Raw genomic sequence first — 25,705 nt, forward strand, 5'->3', positions numbered from 1 at the left:
AAATACATGTGAATCTGCGTCAGTGCAGCTTGAATTAACTTTAGATAGCTCTAAAAGATATAGCGCAGGTCTATTCATAATTCACAAAGCATCTTAAAATGCAGGCGAATTAAGTAAAAGAAATAAAACGTGTAGGTTAATATAAATACACATATCTATATCTATGAAGCCGTATGTTGTTTTTGTCTAGAATAGAAAGAGCAAAAAAGCAAATTCATGCTCTATTTAAATAAAAATGCTCTGGAAACACATTAATGAAAACACACTAAGAAAAAAGAGGGACTGTGCTACAGATCCCTCGACAAAAGCACATGACTAAGACAATCTAGCCATAATTTTATATAATATAATCACCTCAAGGGTGTATATATATTATGTCTAAAATACTATATAATATTAATAATTTACAGATTATATTTTATATGTGATGATACTTTAAATGTAAACTATTATCTCACTATATCGCATATGTAAAGAAAACGAGATCACGAAAATTATACACATTCAAAAACTACACTAAAAATAGGCGCTTGATGAAAGGTAATATAGCATAAACATACTAAACAAATAATCTAATCCGAGTACTATCATATATAGTCTCTACAAGGCTATATGCATATTATATCTAAACTATTATATAATTCATTTATGATAGCACCATAAATAATCAGCAAAAACCTAACTATCTACAGTGTAATAGAACTTAATAGGTTCATAGGTTCATAGATTAGTACTAAGCTAACTGCCCTTGCGAGCCATTTTAAGCCTAGCCAAGTATCCCTTGTGAGACTCAAACCCTGCACCTTGTGTTTGTAAGGCAAACACCTTAACCATTAGGCCACCCTCCTATTAAAAGTAGCTGGATTGCTACACATAGAAATTAATTGAAAAATTTTGAATTCTATAATTTTCTATTATCTAGAACAGGTTTGATAGATACATATCAATTAAGTCCTGGATTTTCATGTGCTCTCAAGTTCAAAATCCATTTCAGCTCCACATTAGCCAAATGGTTCATCCCCATCTGGGATTAGGGGTGACCATTTGCAAGGTCCTGAAACTAAACTTATGACTATTGTAGGCTAATATGTGTTTTGCTAAGGCATTCAATTCAATGCCTTTTCTTATGTTATATAAATGATTGTATATCCTGTCTCTTAATCTACGTTTGGTTAAGCCTACATAAAAAAACAGAACAATCATTACAAGTTGCTAAATAAATTAAATTGGTACTATCACAATTAGAATAAAAATTGGGTTTAAAGTTGTATAAACCACTAGGATGTATAAAATTTTGTGTTTGGGAAATATATGGGCACATGTGACAGTGACCACATGGATAAGTTCCTAACTGGGTGTCTACACTATTATTGATATTAAACCTTCTCTCCGTACATAAAATCTGCTTCAAGTTATCACAGTTCTTAAAAGTAAACTTGGGATATTCTCCTACTAACAAGTGAGTGTTATTATCCATAATAAGGACATGCCAATTCTTTTGTACTATCTGTTTCATTAGTAGCACATCACTAGTGTATTTCAAAGTATAAGTAATCTTGTCCCTATATGATGAAATTTTGTGTATACTTGTGGGATAGAACCTGTATACAGATGTATTTCTCTCTGATTCTTTATTACCTATTATTTGTCGTTTAAGTCTATTGACCATATGAGCATTATAGCCTCTTTCTATAAATAAGGATATCATATCATTGGCTACAGTTGACAAAATGACAGGATCCGTACAAATTTTAGTTATTCGAGTAAATTGGCCTCTAACAATCCCTGAAAAAGTAAATCTGGGATGCATGCTATCGAATCTTAACAATGTATTCTTCCATGTCAGTTTCCTGTAGAGAGAAGGAATAATCATACCTTGTTCTGATAATTTGAGGGTTAGATCCAAAAAGTGGATGCTCTCTTGAGACATTTCCATGGTAAATTTTAAAAAAGTTGTAGTGGATTCCAAGTATCCAAGGAATTTATCAAACTCAATCTTAGTACCCTCCCATATAATAAGAATATCATCCACAAATCTCCTGAATAGTCTAATTTTCTTATATAAAGGATGACTAAATAAAAAGCATTCCTCCCAGTAGTAAACTACCAGGTTGGCGTAGGTGTTTGCACAGGGGGTGCCCATGGCAACCCCACATTTTTGTAGGTAATAGTTATCTCTAAATTTAATGACATTGTTATTTAGCACTAAACCTAATAGTTGACTCACCAATATCTGCCTATTATTACTGAAATTTGTAGATTTTACCATAATCTCTCTTATGGCTTGTTGCCCATAGTCATTGGGAATGGATGTAAATAAATTTTTTACATCCATTGTAATCAGTAAGTATTCTGAAGCATCTTTATCTAAGTCTAAACTATCTAGATGTTCTATAAGTTGATAGGAGTCTTTAAGGATGGTAGGTATGTTGTCTACAACTGGTCTAAGTAGATATTCAATAAAGGAAGAAATAGTAGAGGTAGCCCATCTTTCACCTGAGACAATAGGTCTCATTGGTATTGGAATGACATTTTTATGTATTTTGGGCAGGCCTTTTATTATGGGTATTATGGGAAATTCAATGAAAAAATAATCATATATTTCTTTGCTAATTTGGCCACACATTAATAGATCATATAAGTCATCGTGTATATTATTAATAATCTTGTCTATTTCCTATACACAATGTTCAGTCACTGTTTGAATTACACATGGTTTTTTACTATATCCACTTCTGCTCATTGATTTTATAAATTAGATATCTGGAAACATTTGAATTGACAAATTGATGTAGTATATGCCGAGGATTCTGCCATCAATATTTCCACTGAATCTCCAAATTATTTCAATGCACTCCTGCAACATTCCTTCCATGTACTTGAGTCTTGGTTAAACAGTATGGTTCTCCCTTTAAACACTTCCAGAACCAAATCTGTGCTTTTCCATCTTGAACTTCAATTTGCAGGCACCGTAACTACTTCATCTTATTGTGATTGTAGTAATGGTAGTTCCAGTAAAATAATAATTTCTCAGTTAACTCTTCAGCCAGTAATGAAATTGACTGAACCATAATACCTGTGTTAATGCTTAACAAATCAGTTAAATTTCTACTTTCACCTATAGATAGCTATTCTAAAAGCTATACCACATTAGTCAAGTAAACAGGACAAATCATTCCTAAGAGATAAATTCAAAGTATCTACATCTTAGTCTTGCCTATTTCCATCATTTTTGATGCCTTCCATCCATAACCCAACTTAACATTCCCTATCACTGTGTAAACTGGAATAATCTTGCAATAAAATGTCTTGGTTACCAACCACAGCCATTCACTTCAAGAACTTGACTGATTGGAATTTAGTTATCTCATTACTTTCACAAGACTGAGAGGCAGTGGTGGTGCAGCAGTTAGCATTGCCGACTCACAGCAAGATGTTCTCCGGTTCGATCCTCGCCTGGGGTGCCTTCTGTGCGGAGTCTGCATGTCCTCCCTGTGGTCGCGTGGGTTTCTTCTGGGTGATCCGGTTTCCTCCCACATCCCAAAGACATGCTGTAGGTGGATTGGACAATCTAAATTGGCCCTAGGCATGAGTGTGTGCATGTGTGTGCCTTCTGTGGAAGTTTGGGCGCCGGGCTGGCAACTCAACACCATAAAACTCCACTGCCAATCATGAGCGGACAGGTGATCCGCTGTGGTGACCCCTAACCAGGAAAAGCTGAAAGAAGAAGAATTACTTTCACAAGACTGTGCTTAGGACATAAACTACTGTATAAACCAAGTGGCCCATCTTAGGTACTTCTGTTAGCTAGAGATCTTTTCAGAGATTCTAGCCAATCAGTATTGTATTACCAGTAAATAGAATGAACTTTCCTTATTCTCTGTCTCTGTAGGTAAACTTTGAAATAAGCTCCACCAGTTATAAGAATCAAAAAAGGCTTGCACAAATTCAAATCCTTTCTAACTTTACATTTCAATAAGAATTAGATTTGCAGCTGCAGTAATAGGTAAGATTCACTTTATCTAAAACTCTCTTCACTAAAATGCTTTTTTACAACACAGTATTTGTACATGTAATACAAAATAAACTTGCTTAGCTATCTAAAAACTCACTTGACTACAATTTTTGAATGTTTTGCTATGCTGTATATTATGCAATGAATCTATAGTTATCTGCTTCTTTCAGTTTCTTCTTTGGTTTCTCTTCTTCTCCCTATCTCTATTTTCCCATCTCCACTTATCCTTCCAAATGTGCTTTCTTGAAATGATTCCGTTCTTCTCTTCATTTTTATATTTTATATTCTGTGTTGAGCATTCCTCGATATAAGTATGTTAAAACTGATTACTGCACTGATCACGTTATGCTTATATCATAACATTGTTATATAACTATTGCCCTGTATTATATTTTTGAGTATATATTTTATTATTTTGTTTTTGTCCATAGTTATTTATTTGGAGTTTTCTCCCCGGGGCTTCTGTAAAAATGGCTAACAAGCATAAATAAATAAGTATATTTTTAAATGGAGGATTTCCTTCAACACATGTACTGCATTAAAATTTAAATGTAAACCTTATAGCTACATCTGCCCATAACTACACAATTCTTCCAACTCTCTCCTTTACACTTTCAAGCATATTCAGTTCTCAAGCCCTCTGCCTCCCATGTTCAGGGTCCATCTGGCTATCACTAAACTGAAAAACCTACTATTACACTCCCTTACACATATTAAACTACAGGATGGCATCCATCCCAACCTAGGCCCAAGATTTGATTTACCTCCAACTCAGTTGCGCCTCCCTAACTCATATAAATTTTCCTAACCAAACCGTCTCTGGATCAGAGGCATATACCTCTCTACCAACTACTTCAAATTCTGACCTACTAATAACCAATTTCAGTCTCAGAAGCCTGGTAAATATAATTACTGAATTTCATGCTATCCTGGCCACCTACTCTCCTGACATACCTGTTATTACAGAAACCTGGTTAAACCCCCACATCAAAGACTCTGAAATTAGGTACAACAGTTATAATATTATTAGACAAGACAGACTAAGCAAAAGAGGTGGTGGAATAGCAGTTATGTTTAAAGACTCCCTAAAACTAGAACAACCTAAACTTTTCACCACCAGATATCTCAATGCAGGAATTCTCATCACCCACTTGCAAATAAATTCTCACAAAACCATTATTTTAATCTTGACTGGCTCTCCTGCTCCTCAAACTACCCCTCCAACTTCATCAACCCCTACAATTTCTCCCAGATTATAGAAGTGCCCACTCGCACTGACAAACACTCTAACAAAGAGTCTCTGCTTGACTGGATATTAAGTAACAGGCCAAACTTGGGGTACCAATCCGGATGCCTACTTATCAGTCTTAGTGACCACACCCCTACTTTCTACTTAGAAAAAAAAACACTAACTAAATCCCACAGTTCTTTGAAATACATCTGTAGTAAGAAACATTTCTCTTCTGACCTGTTTAACTTACTGCTACAACACTGTGATTGATCTCCATTAAATAAACTATAATTGGACCTTGTAGTAGAATTCTTTAACAACAACTTTCTGAACATCCTAAATAGTCTTACCCCACCAGAAAAATTCACATCAAATCAAAACACTTACCATGGCTAGCTCATGATACTAAGCTACTAATTAAATAAAGGGATAAAGCAAGAGCCCTTCACCTATCCACCAAAAACAAATCTGATTTCACTGCCTATCAATAACAAAGGAAACAAACTAAGGGAAAAATCAACAATGATTAAAAAAAAAAAAAAAACACTTCTTCCAAACTTCCCAACATAAGTACGCACATAACCCACAAAAATTCTAGCAAACAATCTCCTACCTCCTTAACCCTGGAAAATACTCCATCTCCACTCCTTCCACATTCAGTAGTTCCGAACCTTTAGTCTCACAAAACTTTATCAACTCTATCGCCAGTATCCGACATAACCACCAACATCAACTGCTCACAATCCCTTCCTCTGCCTCAGATACTACAAAATCCTTTTCATTTAAACCTACTCAAACATCATACATTAAAAATCTCCTAAGCAAGTTAAAACCTCGCTCCCTTGCCACTGACCAACTACCAAACGAATTCCTAAAAATAGCAGCTCCATCCACCGCCTATCCAGTCTCTATACTGATCAATCATTCTTTCTCCAAAAATTATGTGCCGCATCTCTGGAAAATCTCTCACATCATCCCCCTTCACAAGGCCCCTCTGCAGATATCTCTAATATTTCTAACTACCACCCCATTGCTATCCTCCCACCCATAGCTAAAATCCTAGAGAAACGTATTCAGCAACAACTCCTACATCACCTTACCTCTAATAACCTTCTAGCCGATACCCAACACGGCTTTCGTCCCAAGCATAGTACTAACACAGCCTTAATATCACTCACCAACACCATTCATCACCATACACACTATCAAACCATCAGCAGGCTACTAAGTGGAAGAACAGTCTCTCCCCTCTACTGCCTGTGTACACTGGAGTACCCCAAGGATCCATACTTGGCCCCCTTCTCTTTATCATATTTACCAATAACCTAAACTATGCAACCCAACTTGCCTCAATCATACAGTACACTGACGACACATCTGTTATGTGCTCTGCCCCTTCCCTACTAGAACTACAAGATAAGATGCAAAAATCTTTTCAGGAAATAGAATCTCATCAATCTAATCGCCAACTCTTTCTTAACTCATTACATGCGAGTGACGCCTCCAGGTGCATCTGCAGTTAACTCCTACTGACGCTTCTAGAGGTCAAATATTGCTTGTTCATACTTGTATCAATAATTCCAAAACCACAGTCTGTACAAAGTTTTTAAATATTTCATCTTAAAGCTTACACAATAGCGAACTCAACTGCATTAATATTTGACTTCCGCCTAGTGCAGGTAAATATAAATTAACCATTGTTTTTATGATATTAATTTATATTTATAAAATGTTCACATTTTTTTAAATATCTCAACATCCAAGTAACACTGGCAGAACTCCTTAGCTCATATGAAAGCTCTCAGCTAGATGAATAAAATTCTGCTGTTATGTTTGTAACTTGAGTGGTTGCTGAGAAATTGTAAGTTGTTTATAAAATATTACAAATATAATACTTACTGTGTTTACTGTGACTTATAAAATTTGGTTTAAGACCTAGAACCTAAAGAATACTACCACTATGAAAATAGTTTGTGCTGAAGAGTTTGCCATCTATACTTCTTTCATAATCCTTATGGTTCCAGAGATATTAACATTTGTTTGAAATGTGAGGACATAATTTGATTCTGTGAAAAGACTTAGGCTCTGCCCATTGGAAGTTACACTGCAAACTTCCTGAGCTCCACTGAAGTGAATGTCCAAATAAGACTAAGTTAATGGTTTTCACAAACAAATTGTCCAAGCACTGCTACCTACCCCTCTCTATTCTATCCACCAGTGGTACCAAAATTGAGCCTACAAACCAAGCCAAGCTCCTAGGTATTACAATTGACAACCAGCTAAAATTTGATCTTCATATTTCCCAAATAATCAAAAACGTTCATGCTAAACACGGTGCACTCAGTAGGGCCAAACCTTATTTAACACCCCAAGCCAGGTTAGCCACAGCTAGATCTCAGCTTCTACCTACTCTTCTATACTTCACACACATTTTCACCAACTTACTTAAAGCCTACCTTCACAACCTAGAGTCCTGCTATAACAAAATAGCAACGTTTGCCACCAATCATACCCATAAAGCCCATCATTGTAAAGCCCTTCATCAACTAAACTGGCTAGAAGCCCCCAACCTGGTAACACTAAACCAACTTACCCTCACCCACAAAATTATTCACATCCCCAGTAACTCCCCCTCAATTTCATCCCTGGTCCAACTGCATGTCAACAGCAGGTCCCTTAGGTCTTCCGATAGACCACTGCTCAAAATAACACAGTCTCATAACTACCATGGTGACTTCCTCTACTCAAACAAAATAGCTAAGTACTAGAATTCTCTTCCTCTGAACATATAAAACACCCCCTGCTAGTTATCTTTTAAAATAAAAATAAAAGAATATCTTAACAGCAACTGGCTTTGCCCCTGTAGTTCTCCTGGATAATCCCTCTGTCCTGGAATACTCTCACCAAATCTCTTTCACCTTAATTCAGCTGTGGCTATTTTTCTTCATATGTTATAATGATTATGTATGCTCTGCGGGATATATTTTAATGCTACTGAATTTTAATAAGTCTAATTTACTCAACATATGTTTGGAGAGTATTTTCTCAGTTCTTAATTATTATATTTTGTATTATTACTTGTGTTATTCTTAATATTGTAATTCTGTGCTGTTACTTGTTTTGTTCTTTTTGGAGCTTTTCTCCCCAGGTCGACACTGAAAATGGGCTACCAACCCAGTCAGACACTAGCCAGTAAACAAATGTAAATACATAAATAAATTTATCTCAGGTGTTCATGGCATTTCATCAAAGATTCAGCTCAAGACTAAACGCATTGAAAATGAACCCAAAATTAAAAGGAAAACAAAGCACTTTTTAGGGTCCTATGCCTGTCTTAGTCCCCATTTCAGGGGCTTCACCACCCCTATACTTCCTTACTTAACTACGACAGCTCTGAGGATGCACTGACTGAGCGAAAGGGGCTCACTTATGTCAAGATGTGTTTCTGCTGAGCCATCAGTGAGCTGTTTCCCTATTCCATGCATTCTAATGACATACAGAGATAGCGAAAGGATCCACTATGATTGCTTGGCAGTCTGTGCCTCAAAACACACAATTATTTATCAAGTGCTTGATCCTGACATCCTGAGTTTACAGGTGCTTCAGACAAATGTACTTGCAGATATGCAGTTCTCAAACAAATGAGTCAAAAGAAAAAAGCAGAAATACAGGCCCCAGTCCATTCCATCACTGTATACCAGAGAAAGAGCAATTGGTAATACAGTAAACAAACCTGTATCTCTTTTTCTCTGTGAGACCGCAAGCTGAGAAACAGAGCAGTGAGGAGTCACTCCTTAATGAAGTGAGCAGCAGCACACAAGCACTGCCACCTTGAGTAATTATGCCACAGTAAATGTGATATGAGGAGCCATGTAAAGAAGAGGGGACTGTAAGTCCTGCAGTGATGGGGTCAAGTGTCTGCATGTATGCATGTTTTTTTTTTGTTGCACAGAGTAGATTTTCTATAAAGATGTGATGTCATGGCATTTATTGGATACAATATTTAAAATTTGCTAACCGTCTCCCAAGCAGAGAAGAATCCTATTTGTTTGTAGTGTAAATACATCAATTAATTCAGATACTACCTATACAATGACTTCTGTCTTTTGTCTTGTATTGTGATCTAAAGCTCATCATCTCCTATGTGCAGATAACTTTAGCAGCATGGATGATGTAGGACAGACTTGCTTGTTTATTTCTCCTTTTCGTGAACTGATCCTAAGCTGAATGCTAAACTGTGCAGTCATTACTGAGAATTCAGTATCCTTGTTAGTACTGTGACTGAAGAATGCTTATATGTATAGGTAGCATGTAAGGGTGTGGGTTCTGAGAGACCACCCCCAGAAGGTAAGGTAAAAACCACACTGCACTGAGTGGTTTACTTTTTGACTGAGCCTAAGTAGGGATATAATGATTGGTATAAGACAGAGGTGCTTTATAATGAAAAATATATACTTTTGTCATTAGAAAGAATTTGCCCTCATATTTGCCAATGGAGTTCTCAAATCTGGTACAGAAAAGGAGCCCTCAAGTAGACCAAAAAAGTGGCCCCAAGGGAACATTCTTGCACCAGGAGCTCAGTATATTCCAGAATCTTTCATTCAAAGCACCAGCTATGAAGAAGAGGATGGAGAGCTGAACCGGAAGGAGGTAAGGGCCAAAATTATTTGGCAACTGTGTTTATGGTACATTATCTTAAAGAACAGAAATTGTACTTGTTTTTTAATGTAAGATTCTTCACAAAACAAGTGGCAAAGACCTTTAATGCTTTATAACATGTACTGCATGTAGAAAATGGTCATTTATCTAAGTTAGATTTGAGCACAGATGTCCAAGACTTGAAAGTTTCAAATTCAGCAATCATGAAATATTGAAAGAAAGCCATAAGGATATCAAGTGTCTTTTGTTAGCAAAATAACACAGGAACCAGCTTTTACAATGTAACACTGGATGTTATGTTGTCCTATCTCGCATTCATTCTTGATGGTTGGGTTCGGAACCGAGCATCAGTTCTGACTTGGCTGCATACTAAAGCTGGAGAGCTTTCACTGGCTCGAGGCTATACCCTATCCCATGATGCCTAGCGACAGTCACCCAGATCTCATTTGCCGCTTGCTGCTTCGGGATTACTTTTCGCTGGCTCAGGCTAGTACTTGGTTTATGTGATAAGTTCATAGCTTTTTTTCAATACCTTTTTAGGGAAAAAATCTTGTTTTTCTCTACTTTAAGGCAATATAGTCTACTTTGGCATTTTAAGTCTTTACTGTTGGTTTTTTCGCTGGTTTTAGCATTGGTTGTGTAGGCCATCGTTGTCACAGGCCTCTTTTTACCCTTTCCTCAGCTTTTTTAGTTGGTCCTGAACAAATCCGTTTAAGTTGGAGGATTCTTTCTTTGTCCCTTTTATTTTAACCCATTTAGTTAGAGGGCTTCCTTCCCCTTTCTACTTCCCTTTCTGAGGTTTCGTCGTTTAATTTAGAGACGTGTTCTCTGGCTAGAGGAGATCATCATTTAAGTTAAGAGACCTCTCCTCTAGCCATTTTTTCCCTCTATAGATTAAGTAAAAATAAATACTTCTTGTTTTTTGTTTCTACTATTTGTGCTTTTCTGTACCTTGCTGTACCTTTGATTAGCATACTGTGTTTATAGTGCTTGTCTATTGTTGTGGACAAATCTTTTCAATATGTCTAAAGATTCTGCTAAAGAAGTTAAGCAATCTGGATTTAAGAAGTGTAATTCGTGCACACAAAACATGTCAGTAACAGATGGGCACACAAGTTGCCTATACTGCTTAGGCACCATTCACATGCAGGATTCCTGTTCTGTCTGCCATGGTTTCAGCTCCAGGGTCCTGCAGGAATGCAAGAATAAACTGATTGTCAGAGGTTTATTGAAGGGACCATTTGATGTGAACATCGAAGGAAATCAGTCCTCAGAATCCTCCTCTGAAAAATCCACTACAAAATCTGCTTCTTTGGCTCTGGTTTCTGATTTGACTAAGAAGCCTGAGAAACATGTTGCTTCAGATCCGAAGGTTGTCGGACCCGAGAAGTCAAAATCCCCATAGGCCCCACCAGCGTTATCGGAGCCAGCTTGGAGCCAAAAGAGAAGCCGGTCACCGACCTTGGAGCCAATCTGTTCAATGTCACAGTCACCCCTTCTGCAGTCGGTGGCTGGTAGCCATAGATCTTCCACCTTTTCCTCTTTATCTTCCAGGAGACTCTCGGACAATGATGTGGAGCAGGTGGTCAAGAAGTTGCTTCGAACACCGGCCTTAGCAAAAACTCTTTCAAGCCCAGTCCAAACAGAAGTGGAGCCAACAGCCATATCTGCCTTATCTTCTGTTTCTCCTCCGATGTGGACAAGTTCAGAGCCGAAGTGCCTGAATGTCTTTGTGGTGGAACCGTCGGGTCCGAGAACCATAGCTGGATTCTCAGCCCCTACTTCTGCTCCAATCTTTTTGATGTTGTCTTCTATAGAGGGATCTGGGAGCCAACATTCTTTCAGTTCAGGGGAGGAGAGTCGAATAGGTTCATAGGTTCATAGGTTGGTACTAGGCTATCAGCCCTAGGGCCTATACAAGCCTAGCCATAACAATTCCCTGGCTATTTCTTCCCACACTATTTACTTCCCTGGACCCCTGTCTAGCAAGTCGACTGACGTGATCCCTGGGGTTAATTTCCTTTCTCCCATCCAATCATCAAGGTTCCTTTTGAAGAGGGCCAAAGAGGTGCTCTGCTTGACATGTATGGGCAGTCTATTCCAGAGTCTGGGGAGTCTCTGGGTCAGGAACCTATCCCTCCAGCATGTTTTGTTTATTGTGATGACAAGATTTAGATCCCTGGAGTGTGTGGCTCTGAGGGATTGGGATTTCTTTAAGTGTAGCATGTCCAACAGCTCTGGGTTTGACATGGCCTTGTATGTTAAGCAGAGATCGCCTCAGAGTAGACTATATGCGACAGAGTATAGCTGGAGTTTTTTAAGGCAGTCAGCATAGGGCATCTGCTTTAGGGATGTGATACTTTTAGTGAGGTATTTCTGCGGCCTTTCCAGTTGTTGCAGATGTCTTGAGAGGTACATACCAAATGGGGTGTTGTATTCTATAATGGGTCTAATGAGGGATGAGTACAGTGCGACAATGACCTCCTTTTTTCTGGATGAAAAGCCCTTATTGATGAGGTGTGCTACATAGAAGGATTTCCTGACTGTTGTGGCCATGTGGTTATTGAAGGTGAGACCACTGTCCACCTGTGTCCCTAAGTCTCTTATCACACTTTCGGTGTTTAGTGTACTGCCACCTATGTGGTAATTCATGGGTACATGTTTTTTCCCAAGGGGGATAACTATACATTTCTTGTCATTGAGCTTGAGCCCATGGCTCTGGCACCAAGCATCTGTTTCTGTAAGGCCCTTTTGTAGAGTATCTACATAATTTGGGGATTCAATAATGGCTCCCAGTTTGCAGTCATCTGTGAACTTTGTTATCCAGAGTCCCTTAGTGTTGACCTGTACTTCAGAGAAGTAGATGCCAAACAAGAGAGGTCCCAGGACTGAACCCTGAGGTACTCCACTTGTCACTTGTCTGGAGCTGGATTTGGAGTCAGCTACTTTTACAGTGTGGGTTCTGTCAGTAAGCCAGTTGGCAACCCATCGAGTGACGTAGGGATTAATGCGCAACTTAGTAAGTTTATCTATGATTCCAGAGTGGGGGATGGTGTCAAAGGTCTTGGCGAGGTCCAGATAGGCTGTGTGGACTGCGTTACCCTCATCCATGGCTCTGGAGACTGATTCAAAGAAGTCAGTCAGGTTCAGGAGACAAGATTGGCCCTTCATGAACCCAAACTGGTTGGTTTCCAGTGTTTTAAGGTTGCCAATGTCTTTATTTATAAGTTCTATGATAATACGTTCCATGGCCTTGTAGATCAGGCTCATCAGACTGATAGGGCAGTAGTTCTAGGGATCCAAGGTGGATCCCCCCTTGTGGAGTGGGATAACTGTAGCTGTGCACCACTCAGTGGGCATGAAGCCTGAGGTGAGGGTATGATTAAACATGACACTTAGGTGAGGTGCCAGTTCATTTTGTAGTTCATGTAGTACACAGCCCGGGATGTCATCTGGTCCTATGGATGCTGTATTCTTAGCTTTGGAGTGTGCATTTTTTACCTGTGTGGCCATTATTACCGGAATTTGGCAATTTTCCAGTATTGAGATGGGCCATTTAGGGGGTGAGAGGGGGGTGAAGTTGGCACTGAATCGATCTGCCAGGATATTGGCAGTATCCTTGGGATCAGTATATTTAATGCCATTCTGTTGTAGCTCAGAGCAGATCTAAGCATTGCCATTTAGATTCTTGATATAGTTATAGAATACCTTGTGGTTGTCTTTGGAATCTTTGGCAATTTTATTTTTGTAACTAGCTTTGGAGGATTTTATGAGGGATCTCAGCTTCTTACTAAGGTTGGTAAGGGAATTTTTTTGCATCCTGGGATTTTCCTCTTTTCTGCAATAGTTTCTTCCTTTTGTTGTAAAGTTTGTTTATGGCAGGGGACCACCAGATTGGCTTCCTTTTTTTGGAGGAGAGCATCTTGGTTCTATTTGGGATGACACAATTCATCCACGAGTGGATGTGCTTGTACAGTGCCTTAGTGGAGGACTCAATAGTCTAACTTTCAGTTCCTGTCTGCATGGGTGTCATGAAGTTTGTAACTTCTGACTTGAGTAGCATGAAGTTGGCTTTGGAGAAGTTTTTTATGGAGGTTTCCTTACTGGGGGTTGGGGGTGGGATGTGGATGTTAAGGGTGATTAGCTTATGGTCTGATCTGACCAACGGACTCTTGTTGGATCCAACTCTTCCCCTCTGGGCTTCAGCGCAGGTGTGTTTGGTGCCCACATTGGCCTTGGAGCCATCCTCCTTGGCACAAGTGAGATCTCCAGGTTCCTCAGAGCCACAGGTTCTCTCAAGCCAGGATCATGGTGCCTTCAGTGTCATGAAGAATGTGCTTTCCCCCGAGACTGCTCCACCCTTGGCTCCAGCTACTGTTTCCCCTAAGGAACCAGTGTCAACCTCTACACTATCCCTCCAGCCCAAGTGTAGAAAACCAATGTCCCAAGATGCCCCAATGGGCAAACCACTCTCTTCTGAAACCTCCCCAGAGTATCTCTCTAAGGAGGTCGCTTGTAAGACAACTTGTAAGAGGAAACATCAAGACTTATCTGAGTCTGTCACATAGGATACGGAATTTGAGGATTCAGAAGGGTCCCCATGGTCACCCTCTGAGGATGTCTCCTTCTCAGACAGCTTAGAGATCCTGAAACAGAGAGGTGGCTGGAAGACCCTCTCCCCTTCTGAAGATGAGTCTGTATACCTGGAGGCATCTGGATCTTGACCCTCCACCTCTTGAGTGTCTCCACCTTAAGACCAGCTCCTTGGTGTAGCTAGTTGAAAGGCGTGGGGCTCTCCAGAATCCATGGAACCAGTTCCGAGGAGGCCCAACAAATTTATTTACAGCCCCAGACAAACAATTCCTGACTAAAGGTGTCCCAGTAGATGCTATGGTGGTGATCGCGGCCACCCAGAAGGAATTAGCCCAAACTTCTTCATCTGTCCATCCGGCGAATAAGGAGTCTCAAACGATGGACATATATGGGAAGCATATGTTTTCTTCAGTGGCCTTTACTCTTAGGCCACTGAATTACTTATCCCACTTTACTCTACTTCAGAGGAATCTCCTCAAGGAGCTAGGAGATGCCCTCCAGGGTACTACAGCTGTGGGTGTGCCTGACAAGGTAAACTCTCAGCTTGTGACCTTAAACTCTGTAGTAAACTCCTCCATGCGTCTCAATTCCTATGCTCTGAGGAAGCATTCCTGGATGTGTCTTTGTGAGTTTGCTGAACCCTTCAAGTCTTCCTTTATCAGTGCCCCTTTTGATGGCTCATCTTTGTTCGGGTCAAAAGTAAAAGAGACTCCTACCAAGTGCAAACAAGAAGGCAAAACTCTGTCTGTCGTGGGAGTACATTTCTCCATCCCTACCAGACCTTATCCCAAAGGTCAGAAGGCGGAAAAATGTGGTTCTTGAAATCCCAAAGAGCTTCGCTGGATGTATGTGGTGAATTTTCCCCCAGAGGCAAAGGGGGGGGAATAAAAATGGAAGACGCCACCCTTGTGGCAGAGGGGGTCCGCAGAATCAGGGTGACAGAGATACATTCTCTGGCAGGCGAAATGGAAGATGCCACCCTTGTGGCAGAGGAGGTCCGCAGAATCAGGGTGACAGAGATACATTCTCTGGCAGACCCTTGCAGCGCTCCTGAAAGGAGGCCCGCCTGTCCACCTCTGGAGGCATTCGGGGGGGAAATTACTACTGTACCCAAAAGCCTGGCTGAATATCACTCAAGAAAAATGGGTATGGTCGATCATATCCAGGGGATACAACATTCCTTTCCCTTTTCCACCCCTTCCATCAAGATCCATCCCGGACATACCACCCAGTCAAAGGGATCAAGCAACCAAAGAAATTCAAAGGTTGCTAGAAAAATAGTCATCCAAGAAGTCCCCGCAAACCAAGTCGGATCAGGAATTTACTCAAGGTTCTTTTTAGTTCCAAAAAAAACAGGGGACTGGAGACCAATTTTGGATCTCAGCAAACTGAGCAAGTCTGTAAAGAAAGCGAAGTTCCAAATGGTAACACTGCAGTCTATACTCCCTTTTCTGGGACAAGACAATTGGATGTGCTCAGTAGATCTTCAGGATACATACTATCACATAAAGATGAACAGGTTATCCAGGAGATATCTACGCTTCTGGCTGGGAGCCAGTCATTACCAGTTCAGAGCTCTGCCCTTTGGTCTCATTACAGCCTTCGGATTGTTTACCAAATGCATGGCAGTAGTCATGGCTTACCTGAGGTGTCTAGGATTCCATGTGTTTCCGTACTTAGATGACTGGCTCCTAACCACCACCACCGAGCATCTACTAACCAAGGCAAGGGACACTACCATTCATCTCTGTTCAGAGCTAGGCATTACCATAAATTTCAAAAAATCTGCCTTGTTGCCTTCACAGCATATTATTCTTATAGGAGCAGACTATATGTTCAGCAAACTGAACAAGTCCGTAAATAAAGCAAAGTTCTGAATGGTAACACTGCAGTCTATACTCCCTTTTCTAAGGCAAAACAATTGGATGTGTTCAATAGATCTTCAGGATGCATACTATAACATAAAGATGAACAGGTGATCTAGGAGATATCTACACTTCCGGCTGGGAGCCAGTCATTACTAGTTCAGAGCTCTGGCCTTTGGTCTCATTACAGCCTTCAGATTGTTTACTAAATACATGGCAGTATAGTCATGGCTCACCTGAGGCATCTAGGATTCTGTGTGTTTCCATACTTAGACAACTGGCTCCTAACCACCACCACCGAGCATCTACTAACCAAGTCAAGAGACACTACCATTCATCTCTGTTCAGAGCTAGGTATTACCATAAATTTCTAAAAATCTGCCTTGTTGCCTTCACAGCATATTACCCTTATAGGAGCAGACTTAAACACAAGAGACATGGTAGCAAAACTGCCTCATGAAAGGGTACTAACATTGTACCATCAAATATCTATCTTGCTCATGAAGAAGAAACTACAGGCAAAGTTTGTTCTCAAGGTATTGGATTCAATGGCAGCTACAATAACATTAGTCCCTCTGCCGTATCTACACATGAGAGTGTTACAGTGGCTATTCTTTGCTCATTGGTCCATGCAGGAGTTGCCCATGTCACAAAAGATCCTCATCACGGACACCTGCAAGAAGGATCTACGATGCTGGCTTCAGTCCATGCAGGTAACCATAGGCAGATCATTTGATGGTAAGTTGTCTATCTTGCCTTTATTCTTGCTGGTTGGGTTCAGAGCCGATCCTCAGCTCCGACTCGGCCATCTTCAAAAGCTCGAGAGCTGCTTACCGGCTCTAGGCCCCCCTATATATCCCATGATGCCTGGCGCTAGATACCCAGATCTCGTTTGCCGCTTCTGCTGCGAGGTTGTTCTACTGGCTTAGGTCGTATAAGCTTCATTATTATTATTGTATTTTTTCTTGTTAAAAACTGTATAGGTTAGTGTAGAATTAGTCATTAGTTAGACTTTAGTATTGTAGCTAGTTTTCTTCTAGATAAGCATTACCCTTCCTTAAGAAACTCATTTAAGTTAGAGAGTTTCCCCTCCCCCCCTTCTCTCCCAACCTTCCACCTCCTGGGTGTCTCTGCCTTTCGACCCACTGATGTCTGTGGTGGCTTGAAAGGCATGGACGGCTCCAGACACAGTGGAACCGACCCCTAGAAGACCTGCCAAGTTCATTACTGCCCCGCAGGACAAACAGTTCTTGACCAAGGGTGTCCCCGTTGATGCCATGGTGGTAGCAGCGGCCACAAAGACAGAGTTGGCTGAGACTTCTTCATCTGTCCATTCCCCTAACAAGGAGTCCAGGACGATGGACAGATATGGGAAGCGGATGTTCTCTTCAGCGACCTTTTCCATGCGGTCCCTGAATTACCTGTGCCACTTTACCCATCTTCAGAGGTATCTCCTGAAAGAGCTTGGAGATACCCTCCAAGATCCATCAGCTGAGGGGACCCAGGCTAAGGCAGCCTCCCAGCTGGTGCCTCTTAATTCAGTGGTAAACTCCTCCATGCAGCTCATTTCGTATGCAGCCGATGGTGTCAGTAGAGCCGCAGGCACAGGCATGGCCCTAAGGAGGCACTCTTGGATGCGGCTATGTAACTTTGCAAAACCTTTCAGAGCGTCTTTCACCAACACCCCCTTTGATGGTTCTTCTCTCTTTGGATCACAGGTGAAAGATACCCTTACCAGGTGAGAGCAGGAAGGCAAGACTCTCTCTGCTGTAGGAGTCCATTTTTCCACTCCCTCCAGACCATATCCTAAGGGTCAGAAGAGTGGGAAGATGTGGTTCTGGAAATCCCAAGGAGCCTTGCCAGACACACATGGTAAGTTCCCCTCCAGGGGCAGAGGAGGGAACAATAACAGATGCCGCCCTCGTGGCAGAGGGGGTCCACAAAACCAGGGCAGCAGAGAATCTTTCTCTGACAAGCCCTTCCAGCATCCCTGAAGGGTTGCCTGGATGCTCACCCCTGAAGGCAGTCGGGGGAAGATTATCACTGTACCCAAGAGCCTGGCAAGACATAACACAAGACAAATGGGTACAGTCCATCATATCTGGAGGCTACAGAATTCCCTTCGTTCACACCCCCTTAAGGTCAAACAAGTCCCTTCCAGATGTTCCACCCAATCTAAGGGGCCAATCAGTGCAAGAAGTGTTAAAACTGCTAATAAAAAGGGCCATCCAGCAAGTCCCAGCAGACCAACAAGGATCCAGAATTTACTCAGGGTTCTGTTTGGTACCAAAAAGACAGGGGACTGGAGACCCATTTTGGATCTCAGCAGACTAAACAAGTCTGTACAAAGAACGAAGTTCCGGATGGTCACGCTTCAGTCCATTTTACCCTTTCTGGGTCAGGACAATTGGATGTGCTCCATAGATCTTCAGGATGCATACTACCACATCAAAATGGACAGATGCCCACGAAGAGTCCTTTGCTTCTGGCTGGGAGCCAGCCATTATCAGTTCAGAGCTCTGCCCTTTGGTCTCACCACAGCCCTCAGGGTGTTTACCAAATGTATGGCAGTAGTTACCGCTCACCTGAGATGGCAAGGATTCCAGGTGTTTCCATATCTCAATGACTGGCTCCTCACTGCTACCACCAGACATCACCTTCTGTGAGCCAGAGACTGCACCATCGATACTTGCTCCAAACTAGGTATCACAATAAATTTTGAAAAGTCTGCATTGTCGCCCTGTCAATCTATCACCTTTATAGGCGCAAATTTAAATACCAAAGACATGTTAGCGAGCCTCCCACCAGACAGGGTGTCAGTGATTCATCAGCATGTCAAGGTTTTATTAGCATGCAAAAGGATTCAAGCCAGGTTTGTCCTTCAAACGCTAGGTCTCATGGCAGCAGCGATCGTACTTGTCCCTCTAGCTCGTTTTCACATGAGGATTCTCCAGTGGCTTCTTTTCACCCAATGGTCCTTCCAGCAACTTCCCATGTCTTATATGATTATGATCACTCAGGCATGCAAGAAGCATCTTGCGTGGTGGATGGTCTCCACATCAGTGGTCCACGGTAGACCATTTGTTCTCCACCCTACAGTGGCTACATTGACCACGGACACCTCCCTGATCGGGTGGGGGGGGGCATTATCAGGGCAGAACAGTCCAAGGCACCTGGCAACCTCACGAGTATCATCTGCACATAAATATCTTGGAGATGAGGGCTGTGCTCTTAGCATTGCAGGCTCTTCAGGACTCTCTTCCTACCAGGACCATTGCAGTTCAAATGGACAATATGTCCGTAGTGTGGTACATCAACAAGCAGGGCGGAACCAGGTCCTACGCCCTATGTCGAGAAGCACTCAGACTCTGGCAGTGGGCGATCTCTTTCCAACGGTTTCTGATTGCAACGCACATCCCTGGGAGGTCCAACATCATAGCTGACAGACTGAGCAGAGCAATTCTCATGCCTCACAAGTGGTCTCTGAACCAGGTAGTTGCGGACCAAATCTTCCACAGATAGGGCCAACCTTTCTCCGACCTTTTTGCAACTCCCTTCAACAGCAAGTGCAGCAATTTCTTTTCTCTCCTTCCACTTCCCGGGCATTCCCCCAGAGACGCTCTAGTCCACGATTGGCCCCAGGGACTTCTTTATGCATTCCTTCCTTTCCCCCTCATACCGAAGCTAATTCAGAAGGCTACTGTTTTGGGTTGCAAAATGATCCTCATTGCTCCTTACTGGCCTCGACAAATATGGTTTCCGTTCCTGCATCGCTATCTTCTTGAACAGCATTGGACTCTGGACCTAGTTCCAGACCTCCTGATTCATCAATCGGGTGGGCTGCACCAATCCCTGTACTCTCTCCAGCTCACAGCGTGGTTGCTCCACTTCCAACCTTAGCCAGGCTCCCAGATATCTCCCCCTCTGTGAACAAAATCCTTTTGTCATCACACAAGTCTATGACCAGAACAACTTACGCTAGTAAGTGAAAACGTTTTTCTTCCTGGGCAGAGGCAAAAAGTATAGACCCCTTTTCAGCCCCCATACACTCCATTTTGGAATTTCTCGTGGAGCTCTTCCATGCTGGGTCCGCTTCCGCTACAATTAGAGTTCAGTTAGCGGCAATTTCAAATTTTCACATTGGCCTGTCAGAAAACAATATCATGTCCCATAAGCTGTGTAAAGCCTTTCTCAAAGGAACCACTCTGCTCAGGCCCCCAATGAGAGATCCTCCACCACTGTGGGATCTAAATTTAATTTTAGCTTCGCTAATTTTGCCCCCTTTCGAACCTGCAGCTTTTTGTTCACTGAAGTTCTTATCTTAGAAAACCCTTTTTCTGGAAGCTATTACTTCACCCAGAAGAATTTCGGAACTACAGGCTCTTTCTATCCGTCCCCCATACCTCGTGTTCCACAATGACAGGGTTGCTCTGAGGATTAATCCTTCCTTCCTTCCTAAGGTCTCTTCAGAGAGTAACTTGAATCAGTCCATAGACCTTCCAGTGTTTTTCCCTAACCACTCCAACAGGGCGGAGTATAAGTTGCATCAGTTAGATGTTCACAGGCAACTACGCTTTTATTTACATAGAACCAAAGACATTAGAAAATCAGATCAACTGTTCCTGTCTTATGCAATAGGTAAACAGGGTCTTCCGGTCTCCAAGGTGACCTTATCCAGGTGGTTGTCTTCTATCATCACATTCATATACCAGCTCAGGAATAAAGAATTACCGGTCAAACCAAAGGTCACTCCACCAGAGCTTTAGCCACTTCGGTGGCTTTTCAGGCTAGGTTGCCCATGGAATCTATTTGTGCTGCGGCTAGATGGGCCAACCCACATACTTTCATTTTGCATTACAAGTTAGATTTGGTTTCCAGGAGCAGAGCTGATTTTGGTCCCACTGTTCTGAAGAGTCTTTTCTGATGAGCCACCCAGGATTTTAGGTGCTAGGAACGCTGTCCCAACCAGCAAGAATGAAGGCGAGATAGACAACTTAACATAAAGAAGTTATGTACCTACCACAACGTTCCATGTTAGCTGTCTTCTTCTTGCCTTCTTTCTTGCATCCCACCTTCCATCTCCCTATCCTAGTGGACCAAGAAGAGTTCCTCTTGATTTTGCACTGGCTGAGTCTTTTCTGGCTATTTCCTTCTGCTTAGTAGTCTCCCCAGTAGGAATTATGCATTCTAGGATAGCATTAATTTATTATTATGCCTGCAGTTAGACTTACCAAACGAGATCTGGGTATCTAGTGCCAGGCATCATGGGATATAGGGGGGCCTCGAGCCAGTAAGCAGCTCTCGAGCTTTTGAAGATGGCCGAGTCGGAGCCGAGGATCGGCTCCGAACCCAACCAGCAAGAAAGAAGGCGAGAAGAAGACAACTAATATGGAACGTTATGGTAGGTACATAACTTCTTTTTCTTCCACAACCCATAGCTACAGTGACCACGGACGCTTCCCAGATTGGGGGGGGGGCATTATCTGGGACAGACTGTCCAAGGGTCTTGGCAGGAACAAGAATACCACTTGCACATCAACATCCTAGAGATGAGAGCGGGTGCTTCTGGTGTTACAGGCATTCCAGACACCTCTTCCACCAGGTAAAATTACAATTCAGACAGACAATATGTCCATTGTGTGTTATATCAACAAACAAGGTGGAACCAAATCTTGCCCCCTCTGTTGAGACGCTCAAAGAGTATGGCAACAGGCAATATCTTCTCAACATTTTCTGATCGCAACACATATTCCGGGGAAGTCCAATGTGATAGCGGAAAAATTAAGCAGGGCAATTCTTATGCCTCATGAGTGGTCCCTGAAACAGGAAATTGCGAACCAAATTTTTTGCAAGTGGGGCCAGCCTTGCCATGACCTCTTTGCCGTGTCCATGAATGCCAAATGCAGCAGCTATCTTGCCCTAATTCCCCCTCCAGGGGAGTCACCCAGGGATGCACTTGTTCCACGATTGGCCCCCGGGACTTCTTTATGCATTTCTCCTGTTTCCACTAATACCCAAAGTCCAGAAAGCCAAATCGTTGAGTTGCTAGTTCTCATTCCACCATACTGGTCTCGTCAGATATGGTTCCCCTTCCTATGGCCCCATCTCCAGAAGGAGCCTTGGATCTTGGACCCAGTACCGGATCTGCTCACTCATCAATCAGGAAAGCTCCATTCCCCTCCATTCAAACCCTCAAGCTGACAGCTTGGTCTCTCCACTTCCCATCTTAGCCAGGCTTCCCGACATGTCCCCAGCAGTGCGTCACATTCTAGTTTCATCGCATAAGACTACTACTAGAAAACTTTATGCTAGCAAATGGAAAAGGTTTTCTTGTTGGGTTGACAAAAATAATATTGATCCCTTTACAGCCCCTATAACTAAAATTCTGGAATTTTTAGCAGAAACCTTTAATCAAGGGGCAGCTGCAGCCACTATACGAGTACAACTAGCTGCCATATTGAACTACCACATAGGAGACATGGGATCCAATATAATGTCTCATAGATTATGCAAAGCTTTTCTGAGAGGTACATTCCTTTTAAGACCTCCAATAAGAGAACCACCACCTCCATGGGATCTAAATTTGGTACTGACTGCTTTAACTCTCCCCCCTTAAGAGCCAGCTGCCTCTTGCCCACTAAGGTTCTTAACATGGAAGATAATCTTTTTAACAGCCATTACTTTGGCTAGGAGAGTTTCAGAAATGCAAGCTCTATCTATCCGTCCTCCCTATTTGATTTTCTACAAAGACAGAGTCTCTCTTACAACTAATCCTTCCTTTCTGCCTAAAGTCTGTTCTGAGTCCAATTTAAATCAGTCTATTGAACTACCTGTCTTTTTCCCCAAACTATGGCAACAAGACAGAATATAAGCTTTATGAATTGGATGTCCGTAGGCAGTTACACTTCTACTTACACAGGACAAAGCAGTTTAGAAAATCGGGCCAATTGTGTCATTCTCAGAGAATAGAAAAGGAACTTCACTTTCAAATGTCACTTTATCCAAATGGCTTACAGATACCATTACTTATGCATGTAGTTCTCAGCATAAGCAGTTGCCAGGAATAAATTCGGGGCCATTCGACTAGAGCTATGTCGACTATCACTGCCTTTCAAGCCAGACTACCCTTAGATTCAATTTGTGCTGCAGCCACATAGGTCAAATACCTTTATCACTCATTACAAAGTAGATGTGGCCTCCCGGAACAGGGTTTCCTTTGGTTCCACTGTTCCGAAGAGTTTATTCCCTTGAGCCATCCAAGAAAGAAGGTACTGGGGACACTGTTCCAACCATCAAGAATGAAGGCAAGATAGGACAACATAACATAAAGAAGCTATGTACTCACCATAATGTTCCATGTTTGTTGTCCATAATCTCGCCTTCATTTTTGCATCCCATCCTCCTTCCCCCTTCATGGAGGATCGAGAGGAAAGTTTTGGAATTGGTCATAAGTTCTGATTCCCTTCATGCCTTATGAGACATGTGCAGAGGATTATTGTGTTACCATGATGGGTATTTGCAAATGAGATCTGGGTAACTGTCACTAGGCATCATGGGATAGGGTATAGCCTCGAGTCAGTGAAAGCTCTTGAGCTTTAGTATGTGGCTGAGTTGGAACCGATGCTCAGTTCCGAACCTAACCATAAAGAATGAAGGTGAGATTATGGACAACAAACATGGAACGTTATGGTGAGTACATAACTTCTTTTTATCTTCACCACTTCACTTTCTAAGTAATTCACAATGGTCTTAATATATATAGACGTTGCATTGGTGATCAAATCAGCCACCATTGCAAGCTCCCTGGTACTGTAATTGTATCTGTGGTTCAGGTAAAAAACAGCTTGAGTCTAAGAATGAGCTTGGGCTACCCAAAACCCAACAGGGAGAAAGGATGGATTGAACAATGACATGACTATCCTTCCTAGTAGATGTTTTGGTAATAGTCATACCTTTGACAACTCCTAGTAGTGGCTGGAAAAACAGATAAGAGTATTGGACTGACTGCAGTGTATTGAGTGGGGAACTCTATTTTTTTGTATCAGTTCTTTGAAGGTAAAGGGAGAGAAGATGAAAATGGAGTTGGAAGGTGGCTCTGCCTGTTCAGCTTATGTTGGACTGCATTTACCAATATATTATCTCTAGCAGAACCCTCTTCACATCTTACTGTATCCTAGATCCAACAAGTCTTCATTCTTTAAAGGTAGAATCACATCCAGGCCTGTTGCATTCTGGACCTGTGAGCTGGCAAGCGATTTGTACAGTAATGGCCATAACTGAGATTTATGGGTCAGACAGGCAGAGGCCCTCATGAAGAAGAAATAAAACTTATTTAATATAAGCAGTGGATGTGGAAGTTCTCATGAAAAAGGAATAAAGATTATTTAAAGCAAACAAATACTGGCAGCCATCATAGATGCCTTCTTCTTGAGTTGAATAGTGCACATGTATGACACTTCTTAATTTGTAAAGGTTATTATACAGTTTCTGCTGACAGCTTTCTGTGTAGTTCTTCTTGTAATATGTTAAGCAAGCAATAATGCCTGACAGGATGTGTGATAATGTGTAATTAATACCCATCCAGGGGTGTTGAGGCCCGACGCCACAGGTGGAGGGCCTCTACAACCCTGGAAGGGCATTAATTACACATTAACACACACCCTGGAGGGCATTCCTGTGCTTAGAGAATGGGCTCTCTGTAAAATTGTTGTGTTTTACATACTTGTGTATTTTTTAAGTACTACTTTATTTTTTTTAATATATTTGTGATGTAAAATAGTTTCTCCGCCTAAAGTTTCATACTTGCTGTTGTATATGTTAATGGTGTTGGAGGAAGCATTTTACATATAATTAACAGTTTAAAAAAATCCATATATTTACTTTATATTTTTGGTCCCGTATTCCTAAAAGGTTTGAGCTACTACCAGTCATTGGAGACAGAAGTTACTAAATAATGACATACATTTAAGTTTCAGCGTTTTATTGCCTTCAGATAATGACATGCATTTGAGTTTCAGATTTCATATCCTTCAGAAAACACATGCTAACAACACAAATCCCGTTTTTCTAGCAACTTTCAGAGTTTATAAGAGCAATATTTAAAGTGTGTTCCTATTTCTTAGCACCCCCCCCCCCCCAGTTATGTCAGGCTTTGTACAGATTTCTTGTGCTAAGAGGTTGACGGGTATGACAGTCGAAGAGGTGAAGAGGTAGGGAAAACTGCTGCTGGTGCCACAGATCATTCTTTCTTCACTCTCTCTCACACATGCTACCAAAGATGGTTTGATCATTTTCACAATTCACTTTCTCTCTCTATATATATATATATATCATACACACACA

The 25,705-nt window shown here is 41.6% G+C and overlaps 1 protein-coding gene across 1 annotated transcript in view; it reads left to right on the top strand.

Moving 5' to 3' along the window:
- Window positions 1–25,705, top strand: part of CFAP70 (cilia and flagella associated protein 70) — a 1,838,232-nt gene that overhangs the window by 307,685 nt on the left and 1,504,842 nt on the right. Inside the window, exon 5 of the mRNA XM_044079382.1 lies at window positions 9,714–9,896. Within this exon, the coding sequence (XP_043935317.1) occupies window positions 9,714–9,896 (183 nt within the window). The remainder of the gene's footprint in view (window positions 1–9,713; window positions 9,897–25,705) is intronic.

Source organism: Protopterus annectens, chromosome 8.part0 (genome assembly GCF_019279795.1).
Source record: "Protopterus annectens isolate FY-2018-M chromosome 8.part0, PAN1.0, whole genome shotgun sequence".
Taxonomy (NCBI): domain Eukaryota; kingdom Metazoa; phylum Chordata; order Ceratodontiformes; family Protopteridae; genus Protopterus; species Protopterus annectens.